Below are 23,605 nucleotides of genomic sequence, written 5' to 3' on the forward strand. Positions count from 1 at the left end.
AATACTGATAAATAGTAATAATAGTTTATAAGTTGCACTGTTCCCAAGAACACAAAAGAAGATATTTTGAAGAATTTTGGCAACCAAACAGCTGACGGCAGCAATTGACTTCCATAGTATTTTTGTTTTCCATACTAAGGAAGTCAATGGCTACCAGCAACAGTTTGGTTGCCAACATTCTTCAAAATGTCTTCTATTGTGTTCAACAGAAGAAAGAAATTCATACACATTTGGGACGACATGAGGGTGAGTAAACAATGACAGAAGTTGCATTTTTGGGTGAACTGTCCATTTAACTAAAACTAATAAAATAAAGCTGTAATAAAATATTAGTATTAGATGAAATACTTAAGCCTAAAAAATTCAAATAAGACTGTCTTGGCAACTAACTAACTGACATAAAACTGAAAGTACTAAAATTACTGAAACTGCAATAAAGCTATAAAGAAAAATAATAATAAAAATGACATGTATGAGTTTCTTTCTTCTGTTGAACAAAAAAGAAGATATTTTGAAGATGTTCGGTAACCAAACAGTTAATGGTAGCCATTGACTTCCATAGTTTTTTTTAATACTAAGGAAGTCGATGGCTACCAGCAACAGTTTGGTTGCCAACATTCTTTAAAATATTTTCGTTTGTGTTCAGTCGAAAAAAGAAAGTCAAAGACGTTTGCAATGACATGAGGGTTTAAATAATGACAGAATTTGCATTTTTGGGTCAACTATCCCTTTAAGTAAAACTATTAAAATGATGCTGAAGTGAAATATTAATATTAGATGAAATACCTAAGCTTAAAAACTGATAACAAGACTTTGTCTTGGCCACTAACTAACTGACATAGAACTGAAAGTGTTTAAATGAAGTACTAAAATTGCTAAAACTGAAATAAAGCTATATAGAAATATAAAAAATGCACATAACTATGGCAGCCATTGAATTAAAAAAAAAGTTTATTGTGACTTTTTGTCTTACAATTTTGAGTTTTTTCTAAGAATTGCGAGATATAAACTTGCAACTACAAGTTATAAAGTTAGAATTGTGAAATAAAAATGTCGCCTTTTTAATTGATTTTTTATTCAGTGGCGAGAATGGGCTTCCATACATAAATTTACTTGAACATAAACTAAAATAATGAAATAATAAAAATGAAAACTCAAAATGAAAAAAAAACTGAAGATAATTTACATAAAAGCTGTTTTAAAATATTAATGAATAGTAATAGTAGTATACACTGCCCTCCAAAAGTTTGGAAACCCCCCTGGCAAAGTGTGGTTTTGGACGATATCAGCAGTGTGAATCATCTTTGGGCAATCCTTCAGGAGGCTTGGAGTAATATATCAAGTCAATGTTTGAATAAACTGACAGCTCGGATGCCCAGATTATGCAGAGCTGTAATAGCTGCTAATGGTGGGTATTTTGATGAATCGAAAAAGTTTTTTCTATGTATAAACTGTTGTCCCTTATCAGTGCAAAATCACAAATTAAAATGGATTCATGCCAATATTGTCCAAAACCCCACTTTTCTAGGGTGTTTCCAAACTTCTGGAGGGCAGTGTATAAATAACACTGTTCCAATTAACACAAAATAAGATATTTTGAATAATGGGCTGGTTGCACTTTTCCATACATAAAATGAATGAGAAATTAGTCTTTTAAGCTTCAAAAATAAATGCAAGTTGTGTGTGTGTGTTATAGCCGATAACTATGGAAGCCTATTTCCAGCACTGAATAAAAAATGAAAAAAGGTAGTTGCAACTCTTTATCTCGCAATTCTGACTTTTTTTTCTCAAAATTGTGTGATATAAACTTGTCAGAAACTTTTTCAAATTGTCAAAACTTTTTTTGTCTTGCAGTTGTGTTTTTCTCATTTTTTTTGAAATTGAGATTTATACAACATCCGAAAGCAAAAAAATCTTTAAAGTTGTCCAAATGAAGCACTTAGCAAGACATATTACTAATGATATGAAATTTACAAAATATCTTCACTTAATATCTTAATGATTTTTGCCATAAAAGAAAAATCAATCATTTTGACCCATACAATGTATTTTTGGCTATTGCTACAAATATACCCGTGCTACTTATGATGGGGTTTGTGGTCCAGGGTCACACATACAATATGAAAAATAGATTCATTTTGAGATTTGCTGATTTGTAGTAGGAGTGTGTGCTATCATCTATGATAATATTGTAATTGTTTAAACGATATGCAGTTTGACATTATCTAGTATATCGCAAAAAAACACCCCAGAGAGTGCATGCATACATCTGATATAGTTAATATTACACAAGGAGTGACTTTTATTCTCAAAATATCAGCACGACTGCAAATGTGATATTGCTTTGATGAACAGCTCCGTAAACAAAAAGTTAATATTAAAGGAACACTCCACTTTTTTTAGAAATAGGCTCATTAATAAGTTGAGTTTTACCGTTTTGAAATCCATTCAGCCGTTCTCCTGTTCTGGCGATATCACTTTTAGCATAGCTTAGCATAGATCATTGAATCCTATTAGACCAATAGCATTGTGTTCAAAAATGACCAATGAGTTTCGGTATTTGTCCTTTTTAAAACTTGACTCTTCTCCCATTCCGGCATAAAAGTCAAGAAAGTTTGCTGCCGTAACATGGCCGAAGCAGGTGCGTGATAATACTCTGCCTGCTGTATCCATATTTCGGCAGCAAACTTCCTTGACTATTACGCCGGAATGTGAGTGTAGTTCCTAATCTTATCAGCCTAGAAAATCGCAGCTTTACATTTTCCGCCGGTATTAGTACACAATATAACTATAGAAGAGTCAAGTTTTAAATGGGACAAATATCGAAACTCGTTGGTCATTTTTGAACGTGATGCTATTGGTCTAATAGGATTCAATGATCTATGCTAAGCTATGCTAAAAGTGATATCGCCAGAACAGGAGAACGGCTGAATGGATTTCAAAACGGTAAAACTCAACTTATTAACTCGGGAGGAGTTGTAGAATGAGCATATTTCCAAAAAAAAGTGGAGTGTTCCTTTAAGTAACTTACATTTCAGACACAAGTTCCTGTTTTTTTTTTTTTTTCTTTATTTCGTCAATAAAAATAGGTTTTGCAATGGTGTTTTGTATCTAAATCAGTCAGCCGTTTGAACGAATCGGTTGAATGAATGACTTAATGACTCACTCGTGCAGTGATTTGCCTCCACCTACTGGCGATTTTTAGGTTTCTATTTAAAGTATATTTTCCCTTTTTACCACACAATGATTTAAATATCACTTTTGAATGTTTTGTCTTTAAAACATCCAAACATTTAATTATGCATTTCTAACAGCAAATTTATAACGGCACTAAAAAGTCTATGTAAATGCATCCAAATGCCACTTCAGATTCTGTCTCACATCTGCATTGCAAACTGATTTTATTTGATTGGTAACAGCCCTTTAGTGTCTTACTATTTGAATTTATTAATTAAATTTAAGAATTGGACACAAAAGATGATGCATACTTTTAATTAGGTTAGAAAAAAATTGCCTTATAAAGGTAGCAATGCTCATAAAATGTTAAAATCAATTTAAACTTATTGGAAAAGTTATTTTCTAGCAAACCAACCACCGCACGGAATATGAAAAATATCAAAAGCTTTGGGAGTTAGCTGTCCACGGCAGTCCTAAATCTTCCAAAATATTAAATGTCATGCACAAACAATTAAATATCTAATATTGATTTTTTTTTTTTGCGTTTTCAGTGTCATCTCCAGTGTGAAAGGTACTGTCAGCATTAAACCTATGCCAAATGCCAAGACCTTTTTGAATGGGCATCTTGTGTCTGAGTGCACTGTTCTCCACCACGTGAGTTCCTTGAAATGAAAACTTCTGAAATGTTCTGAGAACCTCCACGTAACTCATGAAATGGTGTATTTTATTCACTTTTGACGTCTCTGTTTCAGGGAGACCGTGTGATTCTTGGAGGAGATCACTACTTTCGGTTCAACCACCCTGCTGAGGTTCAAAGCGGGAAGCGTGCATCTTGCTGGAACAGTGGAGATGGTCAGAAGGACTTTGAGTTTGCTAAAAACGAGCTGCTGTCGGCCCAAAGAGCTCAGTGAGTACAAGTCCAGTTTTTGTTGGAACCTACATACTAAAGAATCGTAAAATTACTCGCTATTAATCAAACAAAATGTTGAGAGTTCCTTGATTTTTCTTCATAGACTTGAAGCAGAGATCGAGGCGGCTCGGTTGAAGGCCAAAGAGGAGATGATGCAGGGCATTCAGGTGGCCAAAGAGATGGCACAGAAAGAGCTGAGCGAGCAGAAGAGTCAGTACGAGGATAGGATCAAAGCTTTGGAGCGAGAGCTGGTAAGCTGTTAGCAGACATTGCCAAGGTGTGACTCCGATGTTCTCCAGCTAATTAAATATTTCTTTAGGAGGAGGAGAGTGAACGGAAGAGAGAGCAGGAGATGGATAAAAAGAGAGTCGTCAGCCAGATCGAGCAACTGCAGACAGCAAAGAGTCGGCTGGAGCAGGAGGTCAGCACTCATAAGAGATGTCTGCAGATGGAGGCCCATGCTACTAGACAGGTACACAAAGCCCAGCTCAAATTTGTATCTTTTTTTCACCCAAAAATGAAGATTTGCTGTTATTTTTCTTCAGTAGAACCGTAAATAAGATTTTTAGCTGAAACCGTGGTCAGTGTTGCTAAGTCTGTGGTTTACCAGCAGAATTGGGCTACTTTAACACTGTTGCCGTGGGTTGGTTTTCATGTCTGTGGGTGGACTCCATGCCTATTGGGACTCCAATACCATGACATTTAGCCACTGGAATGTGAATTTTACTAGGGTAACCCCCCACCAAAATCTAATTGGGCCAATTTTGAGTTGCAGTTGGGCAAGTTTTGTCGTGAAAACCTGGCAACCCTGACTGGGGTACTTCATGATTCATAAAATGACACTATATTATTTATGTTTTGGTGATTAGTTAATTTAGTTATTTTATTTCTTTAGTTAATTTAGCTATAGCTATAATTATTATTTATTTGTAATATTTATTTAGTTATTTAATTTTAGATATTTAGTTTATTTAGAATATTTTCAGTTTATTTATATTATTTATTTATCTATTTTTTTGTAGATTACTTTAGTTATTTATTTAGTTAATTTAGGTAGTTAATCTTATGTTTAGTTAGTTGATTATATTATTTATTTACTTTTTAGTTATAATATTAATTCAGTTCGATTTATTCAGTTACTTAGGTTTATGTATATCACTTTAGTTAGCTTTAGTTTTATTTATGATATTTATTTAGAATATTTTCAGTTTATTTATTTAGTTATGTTATTTCATTTTTTCATTTATGTACTTTAGTAATGGTTAAATTATTTAGTTAATTTTTACTTATTTTATTTAAGTTTATACAAAAGATGGCTTCACTTTTTTTAATTTGTGACTCATTCAGATTTTTTGCCCCCCATAGGCTTTGGCTGATCATGATATCCGGCATGCTAAAATTGTAGAGGCACTTGAAGCAGAAAAGAGGAAGATTGCAGAAGATCTTGCTCAGATTGAGAAAAAACGTGCTCTTAAAATGACCCAGACCCCCAAAACAGGTACATGTACAAACAACATTGGGTTTTCCATCAGTAATGTTCCTAACAGTGTGTTACTCACCGTATTTTTGTTCAATATTTGCAGCCTTCCCACAGTGGGACGCCCTGAAGCTGTCTTTGATGATTGAAGAAGCAAACAAAATCAGTGCTAAACTCAGGAAACACACAGTCTTCAGCAGGTACAGTCATTTAGCGGCTGTAACTGATTTAATGTTCCTGGATCAACATCTTTGTTGGTCCTGGAACAACGTTCCTACAGTATCAACCAATCAAAATTCATGACTAGGAAAATAGCGTTCATAAAATAAATATAAAATCCCTATCCAGTATTCACTAATGACTGGAAAAGTCTGAGTTTAGTCAGTTTATTGATAAGTGAGCAATGTGTGAATTCTGGATTATTCATCATTAAAGTGTTTGGATGGAATCAGATGTGGATTTGTGTTTTCATATCAGACATGAGATGGCTGAGGGTGGAGATGGCCAACTGCAGGTCCAAGTTCAGAACACCAAACTGGGAATTTCCACCTTCTGGAATCTGGAGAAGTTCCAGAGCAACTTGGCTGCCATGAGGGAGCTTGAGCAGGTTGTCTAATAAAAGATGTTCATCTAGTTTGAGCTGCATGGTGACAGTTTTGTAGCAAAGTACATTCCATTACACCATGTCTGAACCAGTTTCAGTATCATATAGCGACAAGTATTATCCTCTTTATTGTAAATCTGGGTTTAGGCAGTAACTAGATAGGACCGCTGCGGTGATGCATTGCTGCCACACACGATTATGTTGTAATAATGAGATGTTATGTCGTTTTAACAACATATTTTCTCTTTCAAATGTCGTTATCCATGAGCCAAAAATGCAACAAATGTTCTTTAATTTAGGTTTTCCATTTCTTAAACAAAATGAAAAAAAAAAAAAAAATTCTGATTTCTCTTTATTTCTTTTTAAAAAGAAAACCTCTTTATCTCAGGACTGTGGCAACACTAGCAGAGCAGACAATTGCCTCGTTCACATAATGTAACCATACATAATAACTTCTATAATTAGAAAAACCATATTGTTTTTATGACATGTCGTTATTACGAGAAAAAAAGAATATTTTAACAAAATGTAGAAATTGTTGTATTTTATTTTAACAAAATTAACAAGATCGTTTTAACGACGTAACATCTTATTATGAGAGAAAGATGCCCTATTACAAGAAAATATGTATTTTAATGACATCTCGTTATTATAATAAAAAACGGCATTTTAACAAGAAAACATTGCGTTATTACAAAAAATAGGTAGTTTTACCATCACGTTATTACAAGAAAATGCAGTTTTAACAACTTTATGACGAGAAAATATGTAGTTTAACATCACGTTATTACAAGAAAATGTAGTTTTAACAACATGTTATTACGAGACAATATGTAGTTTTTACAACATCTCATTATTACAAGAAAATTAGAAAAAATGGCATTTTAATGAGATATTGTTACTTTATTAAGAAAAAATATATAGTTTTACCTGTCGTTATTATGAGAATGTCATTTTAACGAGAAAAAGATGCTGTTTTAACAAGATAACATTGCATTATTATGAAAAAATATGTAGTTTTAACAGCATCTCGTTATTATGAGAAAATGTCATTTTAATGAGAAAAAGATGCTGTTTTAATGAGATAACATTGCGTTATTACGAGAAAATATCTAGTTTTAACAACATCGTTATTACGAGAAAATATGTCATTTTAACATTGTGTTATTGCGAGAAAACGTCAATTTAACGAGAAAAAGATGCCATTTTAACGAGATAACATTGCATTATTACGCGAAATAAGTAGTTTAATCAACATTGCGTTATTATGAGAAAACCTAGTTTTAATGACATCTCATGAGAAAACCAGAAAAAGATGACGTTTTAACAAGATAACGTTGCATTATTATGAAAAAAATATGTAGTTTTAACAACATATTGTTATTACGAGAAAACAAGAAAAAGATGCAGTTTTAACAAGATAACATTGCATTATTATGAAAAAAGATGTAGTTTTAACCATCTCGTTATGAGAAAATTTTATTTTAACGAGAAAAAGATGCTGTTTTCATAAGATAGCATTGCGTTATTATGAAAAAATATGTAGTTTTAACAACTCGTTATTATGAGAAAAGGTTATTTTAACAAGAAAAAGATGCAGTTTTAACAAGAAAACTATGCATTATGAAAAAATATGTAATTTTAACAACATTGCATTATTACGAGAAAATATGTAGTTTTAACATTGCGTTATTGCGAGAAAACGTCAATTTAATGAAAAAAGATGCCATTTTAACGAGATAACATTGCATTATTATGAGAAAATATGTAGTTTAAACGAAACATTGCGTTATTACGAGAAAATGTAGTTTTAACGACATCTCATTATTACAAGAAAACGAGAAAGATGCCGTTTTAACAAGATAACATTACGAGAAAGTATGTAGTTTTAACAACATTACGTTATTACGAGAAAACATTTTTTAACATTTTATTATTATGAGAAAATTAGAAAAAGTTGCAGTTTTAACAAGATAACGTTGCATTATTATGAAAAAATATGTAGTTTTAATAACATCTCGTTATTATGAGAAAATGTTATTTTAACCAAAAAATCTGCTGTTTTAATGAGATAACATTGTGTTATTATGAGACATCATGTCAAATTAACGAGAAAAACATGCCATTTTAATGAGATAACATCGCATTATTACAAGAAATATTTAGTTTAAACAACATTGCGTTATTACGAAAAAATGTAGTTTTAACGGCGTCTCTTTATTACAACAAAAGAAGAAAAAGATGCTGTTTTAATGAGATAACATTGCGTTATTATTACGAGAAAATATGTAGTTTTAACAGCATCTCGTTATTATGAGAAAATGCCATTTTAATGAGAAAAATATGCTGTTTTAATGAGATAACATTGCGTTATTATTACGAGAAAATGTGTAGTTTTTTTAACATTGCATTGTCACGAGAAAATATGTAGTTTTGCGTTATTGCGAGAAAACGTCAATTTAACGAGAAAAAGATGCCATTTTAACGAGATAACATTGCATTATTACGAGAAAGTATGTAGTTTAAACAACGCGTTATTACGAGAAAACTTAGTTTTAAGGACATCTCATTATTATGAGAAAAAGATGCCGTTTTAACAAGATAACATTGCGTTATTACGAGGCAACATGTCAATTTTCCGAGAGAAAGATGCCATTTTAACGAGATAGTATTGCATTATTACAAGAAAGTATGTAGTTTTAACAACAAAGTTATTACGAAAAAACATGTTGTTTAAACAACATCACGTAATTACGAGAAAACATAGTTTTAACGACATCTCATTATTACGAGAAATCGAGAAAAAGATGCAGTTTTAACAAGATAATGTTGCATTATTATAAAAAATAAGTAGTTTTAACAACATCTCGTTATGGGAAAATGTCGTTTTAATGAGAAAAAGATGCTGTTTTAATGTGATAACACTGTTATTAGGAGACATGTCAATTTTAACGAGATAACATCGCATTATTACAAGGAATGTTTAGTTTAAACAACATTGCGTTATTACGAGAAAATGTCAGTTGGTTTTTGGTTTTTGTTCAGTTATGTTATTGGTGGTGTTCTGTTGTGTTGTGTTTTGTTTTTGTGTAGCTCTCACTTAACATTGTTTTGTTTATTTATTTATTTATTTAGGGTTTAGTTCTGTTTTATTTTTGTGTGTGTAGCAATTCACTTGACTTTGGAAAAGTTTTTTTTGATTGATTTTTGTTTAGTGTTTTTCTTTGTTTTTTATATTGATTTGTATTTGTTTATCTGCAGCATCTCACTTAAAGTTTTTGTTTCATTTTGTTTAGTGTTTAGCTTTATTTTCTTGTTTTATTTTTGTGTAGGTGTTTACTTTACATTGCAAACATTGTGCCTCACTTGATTTGAACAAAGCGCTGAGTATTTAATGCAGAGCTTAGTTGTTTGAACACAATAATATATGAGACTGTTTGAAGCCTGTTTATTTCCCTGTAATTACCCAGTAAAAGCAGGAAGCGTGTAGTATTGGCACTTGCTCTTATTATCGTAAAAGAGTCTGCGGCTAAATCAAGTCTGATGTTTATTGACTGTAGGGGGAGAGCGCCTCTAAAGATGACGACGTGTTTTATGACCCTAATGATGAGTGGGAACCAGACCTATCTGCCTCTTCCTCAACCTCGTCGTTCTCTCGCAGAAGGTATTTGAATTTATTAGTCTTCTCATTGAGTCCACAATGCTGCTTTTCGGCTCTTTGTACACCTGAGGAAGGAAAACACAGAAGTATGCTTTGTGCCCAAAACTGTTTCTTGTCTTCCACCATGATTATATTTTTCCCCTAATAAACCTAGCTCCATGGAAAAGAACATGCCTGCAGCATTTTTAACCCATTTTCAGTGCCTACAAGTGCATGTGACATGAAACTCCTACAACTCAGATTATAGATATTTCTTTGCTTTTCATCTCTTGACTTTCTCTCATATCTTTCAGTCCTTGGAATGAACAGTTGTTCATCTCAAAGTGTACATCATGTAACAGGCTGTTAATGATCTGATTGATAATTATGGTTCAAGTCAAGATGCAAGTTCAAATGTATCTGGATTTCTTTTTTTCCCCTCTTTTTCTTGTTCAGGAGTAGGAGTTTACTAAAGAGCAGGAGGATTTCTGGGCGTCTCTATGAGATCCGAGTGCACCCCATTCAAAGCTTACACTGTGCTCCCTCACAGTCCACTGGTAAAGTACCTTTTATATTGTATGTATGTGGCTCTTTGACTCTTTAAATGAGTTTAGCATCATTCAGATAATTCACAAAAAAATTACATTGCTGTCATCATTTACTCACCGTCATGTCATTTCAGACCTGACTTTATTAAAAACAAAACAAAACAAAAAAAGTCAATGGGAGCAAACTATGTTGTTTTGGTCCCCATTGACTTTCACTTTTCGCTCAGTAGTTTTTGGGACATATTTGCAAAGTAATGTTGTTTAAACTAACTAAAACTATTTAAAGTTGTTTTTCCGTAATTGAAAAAAATGGAAATTTCGAAATACACTAAAAATATTAAATGGAAAAAAACTGTGTAATCTCATTGGTTCAAAATCTGGTTCCCTCGCCCTGCATATCTGTATAATTTAGTTAGTTTGCTTTTGTATAGAGTTTTGGTTTTGTGTCATCTCACTTGTTTTGTTTTTGTGAAACATCTCACTTGTTTTGTTTAGTTTTGTTTTTGTGAAACATCTCATTTGTTTTGCTTAGTTTTAGTTTTGTGTAACACCTTACCTGTTTTGTTTTTCTTAGTTTTTATGTAACATCACTTGTTTTGTTTTTGTGTAACATCTGACTTGTTTTGTTTTTGTTTAGAGTTTTGTTTTTGTGTAACATCTCGTTTGTTTTGTTTTTGTTTAAAATGTTGTATTTTATGTAACATATCACTTGTTTTGTTTTTGTTTAGTTTTGTTTTGTGTAACATCTCATTTGTTTTGTTTAGAGTTTTGTTTTTGTATAGTTTAGTTTTTGTGTAACACCTCACTTGTTTTCATTTAGTTTTTATATAATGTCACTTGTTTTTTGTTTAGAGTTTTGTTTTTGTGTAACATCTCACTTGTTTTGTTTTTGTTTAAAGTTTTGTTTTTATGTAACGTATCACTTGTTTTTGTTTGTTGTTTGGAGTTTTGTTTTGCGTAACGTCTGACTTGTTTTGTTTTTGTATAGTTTAGTTTTTGTGTAACACCTCACTTGTTTTTATTTAGTTTTTATGTAATGTCACTTGTTTTGTTTTTGTTTAGAGTTTTGTTTTTGTGTAACATCTCACTTGTTTTGTTTTTGTTTAAAGTTTTGTTTTTATGTAACGTATCACTTGTTTTTGTTTGTTGTTTGGAGTTTTGTTTTGCGTAACGTCTGACTTGTTTTGTTTAGAGTTTTGTTTTTGTATAGTTTAGTTTTTGTGTAACACCTCACTTGTTTTTATTTAGTTTTTATGTAATGTCACTTGTTTTGTTTTTGTTTAGAGTTTTGTTTTTGTGTAACATCTCACTTGTTTTGTTTTAGTTTAAAGTTTTGTTATTATGTAACATCACTTGTTTTGTTTTTGTTTAGAGTTTTGTTTTTGTGTAACATCTCTCTTGTTTTGTTTTTGTTTAAAGTTTTGTTTTTATGTAACGTATCACTTGTTTTTATTTAGAGTTTTGTTTTTGTGTAACATCTCACTTGTTTTGTTTTTGTTTAGAGTTTTGTTTTTGTGTAACATCTCACTTGTTTTGTTTTTGTTTAAAGTTTTGTTTTTATGTAACGTATCACTTGTTTTTGTTTGTTGTTTGGAGTTTTGTTTTGCGTAACGTCTGACTTGTTTTGTTTAGAATTTTGTTTTTGTATAGTTTAGTATTTGTGTAACACCTCACTTGTTTTTATTTAGTTTTTATGTAATGTCACTTGTTTTGTTTTTGTTTAGAGTTTTGTTTTTGTGTAACATCTCACTTGTTTTGTTTTAGTTTAAAGTTTTGTTATTATGTAACATCACTTGTTTTGTTTTTGTTTAGAGTTTTGTTTTTGTGTAACATCTCACTTGTTTTTAGTTTTGTTTTTGTGTAACATCTCATTTGTTTTGTTTTAGTTTAAAGTTTTGTTATTATGTAACATCACTTGTTTTGTTTTTGTTTAGAGTTTTGTTTTTGTGTAACATCTCTCTTGTTTTGTTTTTGTTTAAAGCTTTGTTTTTATGTAATGTATCGCTTGTTTTTATTTAGAGTTTTGTTTTTGTGTAACATCTCACTTGTTTTGTTTTTGTTTAAAGCTTTGTTTTTATGTAATGTATCGCTTGTTTTTATTTAGAGTTTTGTTTTTGTGTAACATCTCACTTGTTTTGTTTTTGTTTAAAGTTTTGTTTTTATGTAACATATCACTTGTTTTTGTTTGGAGTTTTGTTTTGTGTAACGTCTGACTTGTTTTGTTTTTGTTTAAAGTTTTGTTATTATGTAACGTCACTTGTTTTGTTTTAATTTAGAGTTTTGTTTTTGTGTAACATCTGACTTGTTTTGTTATTATGTAATGTTACTTGTTTTTGTTTAAAGTTTTGTTTTCATGTAACGTATCACTTGTTTTTGTTTAGAGTTTTGTTTTTGTGTAACATCTGACTTGTTTTATTTTTGTGTAACATCTCATTTTTGTTTTTGTTTAGAATTTAGTTTTTGTGTAACATCTCACTTGTTTTGTTTTTGTTTAAAGTTTTGTTATTATGTAACGTCACTTGTTTTGTTTAGTTTTATTTTTGTGTAACATCTCATTATTTTAGTTTTTGTTTAGAATTTAGTTTTTGTGTAACATCTCACTTGTTTTGTTTAGTTTTATTTTTGTGTAACATCTCATTTGTTTTGTTTTTGTTTAAAGTTTTGTTTTTATGTAACGTATCACTTGTTTTGTTTTTGTGTAACACCGTGTCTACACCGGATGCGACAGTTGTCGTGCCGCGTCGTGCTGCGCCGCAACAGCTGAAGTCTGTCTACCCTGGACGCGACAAAGCGACCGTTGCAAATCATTTAAACTTTGGATGCGGTGCGGGGAGGCATAAATAGAACGCCCCGTGCCGCATCTAGTGTAGAGAGCATAATAGGTTCTATTGTATTTTGTCGCGCCGCGCCGCTCGCGTCCGGTGTAGACACGGTGTAACATCTCACTTGTTTTGTTTTTGTTTAAAGGTGCCATAGAATGGAAAACTGTATTTACCTTGGCATAGTTGAATAATAACAGTTTTTTACATGGACATGACATACCGTGAGTCTCAAACACCATAATTTCCTCCTTCTTATATAAATCTGGTGTTTGCAGATATCAGAGAACAATTTAAAATATTGTATCAATGCATTGTATGGCACCTTTATTTAGTTTTGTTTTTATGTAACATATCACTTGTTTTGTTTTTAGTTTCGTGTTTGTCTAACATCTCACTTTTGTTTTTGTTTAGAGTTCTGTTTTTGTGTAGCATCTCACTTGTTTGTTTTTGTTTTTATTTTATTGTTTAGTTTTATTCAAGGCTGAAATACAAATATTATTATAACTAATATATAACTTAAAATAAAATGAGCACTACAATTAAAACTAAACACAGTACTATAATAAAAATAGTTTAAAGATATAAATACATGTAAAGAACAAAATATATTAAAATGACAATTTTAATTCAAAATGAGAACTGAAAATATAAAAATAAATGCTAATTTAAAATATTGCTAAATGCTATAAAAGTACATACATAATACTAGTTTAATTGTTTTATTTATTCATTTATTTTTTTTCAACCTGCTTAAGAAATATGACTGTTTCCCTCTGGAAAGTGTTACGTAACTTTGATATTCTGTGTCTTTTTAGGGCTAATGAACAAGCCCCCCTCCCTGCACTCCAGCACCTCTGACTCCGCCCTCCCACCAATCTGCAAAGATCTGATTGGCTCTGCTGTTGCTCGTCTGCGCTCGTCCTGCCAATCAACAGAGGAGAGCAAAAGCTTAGCCGACCAACTGACCCTAGACCTGCTGGAGGTTTACCGCGCCGTGAGGTCCATCGCAGACCTCTACGAGCACCTTGACGACGACTGTCAGGAGAACCGTAAGCTTCAGAGCGTCTTTAACAAACCTAAATCAACAAAGCCATTCATCAGTGTCAATATTAAGCTCAATATGAATGTACAAGACCTATGTCATCACAGCCCTCACAAAGAGCCTCATTTTGTTCTGTTTGTGTGTATAACAGTGTTTGCCTGCAGTACTGAAGCCCAGACTCATCTAGTGAAGGCCACGTCTGCTGTTGAAAGGGCTGTGTTCATTACCATGCACTGGGTCTCCAGCATTAAGCCCAGCTTTGATTCATTGTCTCAGAGAGCTGAGGAGCTCAAGATGGAGGTCAAGAAAATCGGAGGCTACCTTCAGTTACTCATTCAGGTGCTCATTACAGCTTATAGTGGATTAATAAAACACCAGCTGCATTTATGTGATGCGTTTAGGTCTGTAGGGGGACCACATAATTAAAAATAAAAATGCAATAATTTCATCAAAATTAAAGTAATTATTTTTTCATAATTGGTCCTAGGCCAGAAAATACTTCAAAATTAATCCTAAATATAACTGGAAGCCAGTGTATGGACCTAAGGACTTGCTTTTAAATGATTATTATTATTATTATTGAGTAATTTCTTGCTAATTTATTAAAAATGTATTTAAATTACTTTAATTTTAAGTGTTTATTTTTAACTACAAAAAGTGTTTAAATAATAATATTTTTTAATAATAACAACAATGCCTTCTTTAAACAAATGAATTAAAGAAATTATAATGAATTATAATATTAATAATAAATTCTTAAATTTGAGGTGTTTATTTAAATAATTATTAAATATTAATAATAATAATTTATTTAAATTATGTTATTATTATTATTATTTACAAACATTTAGACATTAAATGGTTTAAACTTGCCTGTATGTAGTAGTAAGATGCATTTGTCAATCACATGTATACCTTAATATTTCTTTTAAAAAAAGTATTAAATTATTATTAAATTAAATTTAAGAAATATTATACAAGTGATTAACATATACTCAGTTTATATCAATACAAAATATAATAAAATGTCTATTTGTCAGTAAATACACTTAAATAAGTAAATAACAACACTTAAGTAAATAATAATAATAATAATAATAATAATAGTAATGCATTCTTTAAACAAACAAATAAAAAATGATAAATAATAATAAAATTAATAATAAGTCTTTATTTTGAAGTGTTTATTTAAATTAATAACAATAATGCATTCTTTGAAAAAAAAATTAAAACAAATGAATACAATTATAAATAATAATAATGTTGATTATTTAATTATTTAATTTGAAGTGCTTATTTAATTATTGTTCAATAAAAACAACAATAATAATAATAACAATAATTAATTTGAGTTACTTATTATTATTATTATTATTATTATTATTATTATTATTTACAAACATTTATACATTGAGTGGTTTAAATTTGTCTGTTTGTAGTAATAAAATGCATTTGTCAATCACTTGTATACCCTAATATATATTTATTTTTTAATTAATTAATAAAATGTAAGAAATATTATACAAATGCTTCACATACATTTTACTACTACATGTAGGCAAATTGGAACCACTCAATCAGTTTATATCAAATAAAAACTATAATGTCTAAATGTTGGTAAATAAACTCAATAATAATAATAATAATAATCATTTATTATTATTATTATTATTTTAATGCTAATTGTTTCCTTTTTGTTTGTTTGTAATATTCTGTTTAGGGGCTTTTACTTGGTTTGCTGTGTTTTTTTATGTATTTTTTTCTTGTTTTTATTTACACATTATTTATTTATTTATATTCATTTCTTTTCTTTTTCAAAACAGATTTTGCTTTAGGTTTTTAGTTTTTGTTGGGCGCTTTTTTGTTTTCGTTTTGTTTTTTGGAGGGTTGGTTTTGTTTGGTGTGGTTTTGGTGTTCTGTTTTGGTTGTTGTATAAAAATCAAATATATTTATATTTTACTAAAACTATTTGATAAAGAATTAGGTTTATTTAATAAAATGAGCTTTTATTTGTTAGTTTTAGGGTTTGGTTTTGTGGGTTTGTTTGGTTTTGCTTTTCTTTTATATTTGTCCTTTTTTTATATATTTGGTAGAGGCCTGATAAGACTGTTGTTCTTTCTGCGTTTTGGTCTTTCAGGGCTGTGACTCTGAGATCTCCTCTATGGTAACAGAGGCCCAGAAAAGGTTTACAGAGTGTATGAACGCAGTTCTCAAAACCATCGGTTTCCTGGCGGCAGTGAATGGAACTGATCTTCATTTGCCTGAACATGGTTCTGAAATCATAGACAACGTGGGTATATTTCCTTTAAATTAGCTGACGTTTACACCATAGTAGTTTTGACACTGAAACCAGTCCGAATCAAAAATTCAACAGCATTCTCTTTCTCTTTAGAGGTCTGTTGTGGATTTGTTGCGGGATGGGATGCGTCAGAGTGTGACCGATCTTCTCCTCATAGGTCAGAGGATCACTACAGAGATGCATCGAGATCTTTCATCTGCTCACATATCGGTAAGTTCTGCTAAATAATCCACTTTATAGATAAAATTGAATATTTATTGATCTAGGTAATACTGCAAATTAATGCATAACATGTTTATAGCTGATATAAATGCATGCCATTATAATATATTTCAGAAATCCAATGCGATGGATGTCGCCAGCACTCTGCAGAGCTACTTCCGCTGCTGTTTGTCGGTACGTCTTACAAACAGCTGTTGTTTGTCATTGAAGGTAAAACGTTTTGGATTGATGACCGACCCAACAATGAGTGAGGGAGATGGTGCTTGTAAACGTCCAACCTGAACGGTCTTATCGCGTGTCTTGGGTCGTTCGACTGTTTACGAAATAAATGATTTGAGTGGAGCGTCATCTGTCACCTTAATGTGGCTGTAACTGTTATCTTCGATACACAAACTACAGGCCTGTTGTAATTGTTCAGCAAGAGAATGGGATGCTGGGATAAGGAAAAATGGATGCATCCCACCTGCTCAGCCATTCCTCAAACCCACCCACTGTACCTAAAACTAAGATAGCCAACAATAATTATATGTATATTTACTTAAAATATATTTATTTAAACAATTTTTGTATGTTTTTTTTTATTTCCATTTTATGTTTGTTTTTGTTGCTTTTTGGGGGGAGGTTGTTGGGTTTTGTTTGGTTGGGTTTGTAGTGTTTTAGTGATTTGTATTTAGTGTTTGTTTTTAATATTCTGTTTTGGGGGTTTTGTTTTGTTTGTATTTATTTTTTTGTTTGGTTTGGTGTGATTTTAGGTTTTTGTGTAATTTTTGTTGTTGTTTTCGTTTAAGTCTTCTGTTTTTTAATTTTACTTTGGGTTTTTAGCTTTTGTTTTGTTTTCTGGATTGTTTTGTTTTTAGTGGTTTTTGTTTGTTTTTCCATCATTTTATATTTAGTTTTTGTTTTTTCAATATTTATTTTGTGGGCTTTTGTTTGGTTTGTTTGTTTGTTTTTAATGTAATTTTTAACAAAAATATTTTGGTCATTTTGTGTTTTTGGGGGTTGGTTTTGTTTGGTCTGGTTTTGGCTTGTTTTGTTGAATTTTATTTTTTTGTGTTTTTTTTTATTCTTTGGTTTGGTGTGGTTTTGTTTTGTTTGTATTTAGTTTTTATGTTTCTAATATTGTTTTGGGGTTTGGTGTGATTTTGGTTTGACTTCGTTTCGTTTGTATGTAGTTTATTGTTTTTAAGATTCTGTTTTGGGGGTTTGTTTGGTTTGTTTTCTGTTCTTTATTTCGTCTTCTAGTTTTTATTTGACTTTGGGTTTTTAGCTTTTGTTTGGCTTTTTTGGTCATTTTCTTTTGGTGTGGTTTTTGTTTGTATTTAGTTTTTTTTTGTTTTTAATATTTATTTTGTGGGCTTTTGTTTGGTTTTGCTTGTTTGTTTTTTCTTGTTTTTATCTTTTGTTTCTTTTCTGTGTTTGTTTGATTTTGCTTTGGATTTTTAGTTTTTGTTTGGCGTTATGTGGGTTGGTTTTGTTTGGTCTTTTTTTAAATTCTTTGTTTGGTGTGGTTTTGGTTTCGTTTGTATTTAGTTTTTATTATTTCTTTGCGGTTTTGATTGGTTTAGTGTGGTTTTGGTTCCGTTTTATTTGTATTATTTTTTTTATTTTTTTTATATTCTGTTTTGCTTTTCTTTTTTTTTCTTTTTTTTACTTTGGGTTTTTATTTTTTGTTCGTTTTTTTTTTTTTTCAGTCGTTTTGATTTTGGGGTTTGATTTTGTTTGGTCTGGTTTTGGTTTGTTTTTTTGTTTATTTATTTTTAATATTATGTTTTAAGGGTTTTGTTTGGTTTTGGTTTTGTTTCGTTTGCATTTAGGTTTTTATTTTAATATTATGTTTTGTTAGGTTTTGTTTAGTGTGTTTTTTTTTATTTGGTTTTTATTGTATTTAATTTTTAGTTGTTTTTATATCCTTGGTGATATTTGGAGTGGATTTTGTTTATGTATTGGATTTTGTTTTATTATTTTTTGTTTAAGTCTTTTTTGTATTTAATTTTTGCTTTGGATGTTTAGTTTTTGTTTGGCTTCTTTGGGTTTTTTTTGGTTGTATTTTTTATTATTTTTTTATTAGCTTTTTTGTTAGTAATTAGTATTTAGCTTTGTTTTTAATATTCTATTTTGAGGGTTTGGTGTGGTTTTGTTTTTTTTATGCATTTTTTTGTTGTGTTCTGTTTGTTTGGGGGGGGGGGTGTTTGGTTTGGTTGTTTTATTTATTTTTTATTAGATTTTATTTATTTTGTGATTTTTTTTTTTTTTAGTTGGGTTTTGCTTTGGGTTTTGTTTGATTTGTTTAAGTTTTTTGTTGTAACCTTTCCCTTTAAGAGATGTTTCTACATCTGCTCTTTCACAGGAAAGGTCAGGCTCTTCTGAGGATCGTTCAGAGGATGATGAAGACTCAGACTTGTGTGCCATTCAGAACACCACCGCTAACCTCCTCACGCTGAATCGGGCAATCAAAGATCTCCACTCGTCTCTGTTGCGCTCTCAGAAGGGTACAGCATACTTTCCGCAATAGCATTTATATGAAACGCACTTTTAAGCTATGACAAATATGTTACATGACTTTATTTTTTTTAATGTGTAACACAGGGAGGGGCAGCGGCGCTGACCTTAGTCAGACGATACAGTCTCTGTCTAAGACGATTGATGATGTCATCAACGGCATTCCGCGCGAAATGTCTGGAAGACGTTCCGACGGTCTTCAGCTTCCGTGTGAGAAGAATATAATGGCCGTCCGAAATCAAGTGCACTCAGCACTGCAGGCTTTGACAGTGCCATTTGATAAAAGCACAGACGGAATCCAGATGCTGGACACAGATAGACAGTTTATTCAACCAGGTTATGGCAGCAGAAATCGAACCGTCCCTAAAGTAGTGTATACTCTGTCTTCAGGCATTAGCACATGCTCCAGAGATGCCCGCTGGGTGTGATTTTTGGATTGAAGGGTTATGTATGCAGCTATATTTGGTATAATGGTTAACGCTAAAGTGGCCTTACTTTTCAGTTGGTTGTATTTTCAGTATGCACTCATTCAGGCCTGCAATATTTTGTACGACCTGTAGATTTAACTGTAGGATTTTAAAGAAGGGCTTAATTGTTTAACTTATGAAGATGGGTTTCTGTGTATTTTGCAGGTGATCAAGCACCTAAGTCTTTCGTTACTCATGCAGAAAATACTTCTGGATATATATTTGCACTTGAAACCTTTGCACAGGCTTGGGCGCACTGGTATCTCACAATGTCATTTGCATGGAGACAAGATTTTTTTAGCATTTGCAGTGGCGTTTACTCTGGATCATGTAATTGTTCCACACTAATTTATACTTTCAATAATAAACACTCACTGGGAAAATAGGTCTGGTGTTTTGTTTAAACACTTCACATTGCATGCCTTTTCAATTTTTCTATATATAAAACTTTTTTTTTCTTTTAAAGGCTAGAATAATATATATTTTTTGGAATCCATTGGAAAATGGCTTATTTACAAAGTAACATTGTATAGTTTTTTTATTTTGTTTCAGGTAGTTGTGCATTGTATGATGTTTTGATCTTTTGTGTGAGTTATCTTTCACAGAAATGTTTCACATTTAAGAGGCAAATGGGCAGCAGAGTAGGAATTTACCCAGCTAACACAACTCACCAGTTATGTAACTTATCGGTGCTTTTGAGTAATTTCATGACTTCCTAACTGACAACGTAAATGAGACGTAGCATGCTCCTAATTTCATTACCATCAAATTACTAACCACTGTCGTCAGTACGAACTCTTATGGTCATTAGATAACCAAGGACGTTCCAGTTACATACTGTATTCGTAATACTTTAGTAATTTTGTTATTGGCAGTGTATCTGCAATGTCATAAGTCTGTACTTTCATTCTGGTGACCAGAATTTGCTATTTAAAACGTGTAAATAAACGTCAGTGAAAAGTTATATTTTTCCTTTAAGATAAAATGTCTTTTCAAAAAGTAAAAAAATATCGAGTATCCACCAGAGTTGCCAGATTTTCAGAACAAAACCTGCCCAATTACTACTCAAAAATTACTACTACCCCCAACCCCCCCCCCCCCCAAAAAAAAAGCGTTTCAGGGGTAAAATACACATTTTTTTGGCAGTGTCATTTTTTTGGCAAGGAAAACCGCGGACTTGGCAACACTGGTATCCACCTTATTTTTGAACGGTGAAGTAAGTCTATGGGTGAGACTTCCTGTTCATTAGCCACTATAGGGAAATAAGAAGAATAACAATGTGCAGTAAGAAAAGTAAAACTGTTTGCAGTACAAACTAGTTTCAAACAATACATTAAAATAATATGGTAAGACACACCAATTTGCAATATCAAGCAGAAAAACTAGATGTTTTGTACAGCTAAAAATACCTGGATGCAGATGAGACCGGAAGCCAGACCAGGGTTGCCAGATTCACAACAGAACCCACTCAATTGCTACCTAAAAGTAGCCCAATTTCTTTTGGAGGGGGGTTCTCTGGAAAAAAAATTAGAGGGGGTAAAATACAAGGTTTTTTTTAGCGAGGTTCCCCTGGTAAAATTCGCATTCCAAGGACTAAATATCATATTATTGATGTCGCTTCAACCCACAGACATGAAAAACAACCCGTGGAAACAGTGTTAGAGTAGCCCAATTCTGCAGGAAAACTGCGGACTTGGCAACCCTGGTATGCACCTTATTTTTGAACGTGGAAGTAAGTCTATGGGCGAGACTTCCGGTTCATTGACCGCAATAGGGAAATAATGAGAAGAATAACAACGTTCAGTAAACGGTAAAACTGTTTGCACTATAAACCAGATTGTTCATAATTAATAAGATAATAAGATAATACATTAAAATAATACAGTAAAACACACCAATCTGCTATATCAAGCAGCAAAACCAGCTGTTTTGTACAGCTAAAAATAGCTGGACGCAGATGAGACTGGAAGCCAGAACAGGGTTGCCAGATTTTCACAACAAAAACCGGCCAATTGCTGCTTAAACTTAGCCCAAAAGTAGCCCAATTGCATTTCGAGGGGGGTCCCCCGGTAAAAATCGCATTCTGGGGGGTAAAATACACGTTTTTTTGTCAGGGTTCCCCTGCTAAAATTTGCATTCCAGGGACTAAATATCACCTTTTTTTGTAGCTTTTAACCCATACACATGAAAAACAACCCGTGGAAACAGTGTTAAAGTAGCCCAATTCTGCAGGAAAACTGCAGACTTGGCAACATTGGTATTCACCTTATTTTTGAACGTGAAAGTAAGCCTATGGGCGAGATTCATTAGCCGCTATAGGAAAATAATGAGAAGAATAACAACATGCAGTAAACGTTAAAACTGTTTGCACTACAAACCAGATTGTTCATAATTAAGATAATATGTTAAAATAATACAGTAAAACACACCAATCTGCTATATCAAGCAGCAAAACCAGCTGTTTTGTACAGCTAAAAATAGCTGGACACAGATGAGACTGGAAGCCAGAACAGGGTTGCCAGATTTTCACAACAAAAACCGGCCAATTGCTGCTTAAACTTAGCCCAAAAGTAGCCCAATTGCGTTTCGAGGGGGGTCCCCCGGTAAAAATCGCATTCTGGGGGGTAAAATACACGTTTTTTTGTTAGGGTTCCCCTGCTAAAATTTGCATTCCAGGGACTAAATATCACCTTTTTTTGTAGCTTTTAACCCATACACATGAAAAACAACCCGTGGAAACAGTGTTAAAGTAGCCCAATTCTGCAGGAAAACTGCAGACTTGGCAACATTGGTATTCACCTTATTTTTGAACGTGAAAGTAAGCCTATGGGCGAGATTCATTAGCCGCTATAGGAAAATAATGAGAAGAATAACAACGTGCAGTAAACGGTAAAACTGTTTGCACTACAAACCAGATGTTCATAATTAAGATAATACGTTAAAACAATACAGTAAGACACATCAATCTGCTATATCAAGCAGCATGATGAGACTGGAAGCTAGAACAGGGTTGCCAGAATTTTACAACGGAACCCGCCCAATTGCTGCTTAAAATTAGCCCAAAAGTAGCCTAATCACGTTTCGTACAAATCGCGGTCTGGGGAGTAAAATACAATTTTTTTGGCGGGGTTCCCCTGGTAAAATTTGCATTCCATGGACTAAATATCACTTTATTGGTGTCGCTTTAACCTGCAGACAAGGAACACAACCTGCGGCAACAGTGTTAAAGTAGCCCAATTCTGCAGGAAAAATGCAGACTTGGCAACACTGGCAACCATTATTCTTCGACGCTGAAGTGAGCCTATGGGCGACACTTCCGGTTCATTAGCCGCTATAAGGAAATAACGAGAAGAACAACAACGTGCAGTAAACAGTAAAACTGTTTACACTACAATCCAGTGTTCTTAATTAAGATAATACATTAAAGTAATATGGTAAGACACACCAATTAGCACTATGAAGCAGCAAAACCAGCTATTTGGTACAGATAAAAATAGCTGGATGCCAGTACAGGGTTGCCAAATATTTTTACAACAAAACCCGCCCAATTGCTTAAAATTAGCCTAAAAGTAGCTCAATCACGTTTTGAGGGGGGTCCCCCATGAAAATTGTGTTCTGAGGGGTTAAATACACGTTTTTTGGCGGCGTTCCCCTGGTAAAATTTGCATTCCAGGGACTAAATCGCTATAACCGCTATAGGGAAATAACAGGAACAACAACCACGTGCAGTAAACTGTAAAACAGTTTGCACTACAAACCAGAATATTCAAAAGTAAGATAATACATTAAAGTAATATGGTAAGACACACCCATTTGCATTATCAAGCAGCAAAATGAGCTGTTTTGTACAGCTTAAAATAGCTGGAAGCAGATGAGACCAGAATCCAGACCAGGGTTG

At 32.3% G+C, this 23,605-nt stretch overlaps 1 protein-coding gene across 1 annotated transcript in view; it reads left to right on the forward strand.

Moving 5' to 3' along the window:
- Positions 1-20,074, forward strand: part of kif14 (kinesin family member 14) — a 35,542-nt gene extending 15,468 nt beyond the window's left edge. The window contains exons 14-29 of the mRNA XM_073844218.1: positions 3,729-3,831; positions 3,930-4,084; positions 4,191-4,338; positions 4,407-4,559; positions 5,453-5,591; positions 5,671-5,764; positions 6,042-6,171; positions 9,729-9,832; positions 10,265-10,365; positions 13,994-14,227; positions 14,372-14,559; positions 16,358-16,510; positions 16,613-16,729; positions 16,856-16,915; positions 19,089-19,230; positions 19,328-20,074. Coding sequence (XP_073700319.1) covers positions 3,729-3,831; positions 3,930-4,084; positions 4,191-4,338; positions 4,407-4,559; positions 5,453-5,591; positions 5,671-5,764; positions 6,042-6,171; positions 9,729-9,832; positions 10,265-10,365; positions 13,994-14,227; positions 14,372-14,559; positions 16,358-16,510; positions 16,613-16,729; positions 16,856-16,915; positions 19,089-19,230; positions 19,328-19,668 — 2,362 coding nt within the window. The 3' untranslated portion in view covers positions 19,669-20,074. The remainder of the gene's footprint in view (positions 1-3,728; positions 3,832-3,929; positions 4,085-4,190; positions 4,339-4,406; positions 4,560-5,452; positions 5,592-5,670; positions 5,765-6,041; positions 6,172-9,728; positions 9,833-10,264; positions 10,366-13,993; positions 14,228-14,371; positions 14,560-16,357; positions 16,511-16,612; positions 16,730-16,855; positions 16,916-19,088; positions 19,231-19,327) is intronic.
- The last annotated feature ends 3,531 nt before the right edge of the window (positions 20,075-23,605 follow it).

The sequence above is a fragment of the Garra rufa genome, chromosome 7, assembly GCF_049309525.1.
Source record: "Garra rufa chromosome 7, GarRuf1.0, whole genome shotgun sequence".
Lineage (NCBI taxonomy): Eukaryota > Metazoa > Chordata > Actinopteri > Cypriniformes > Cyprinidae > Garra > Garra rufa.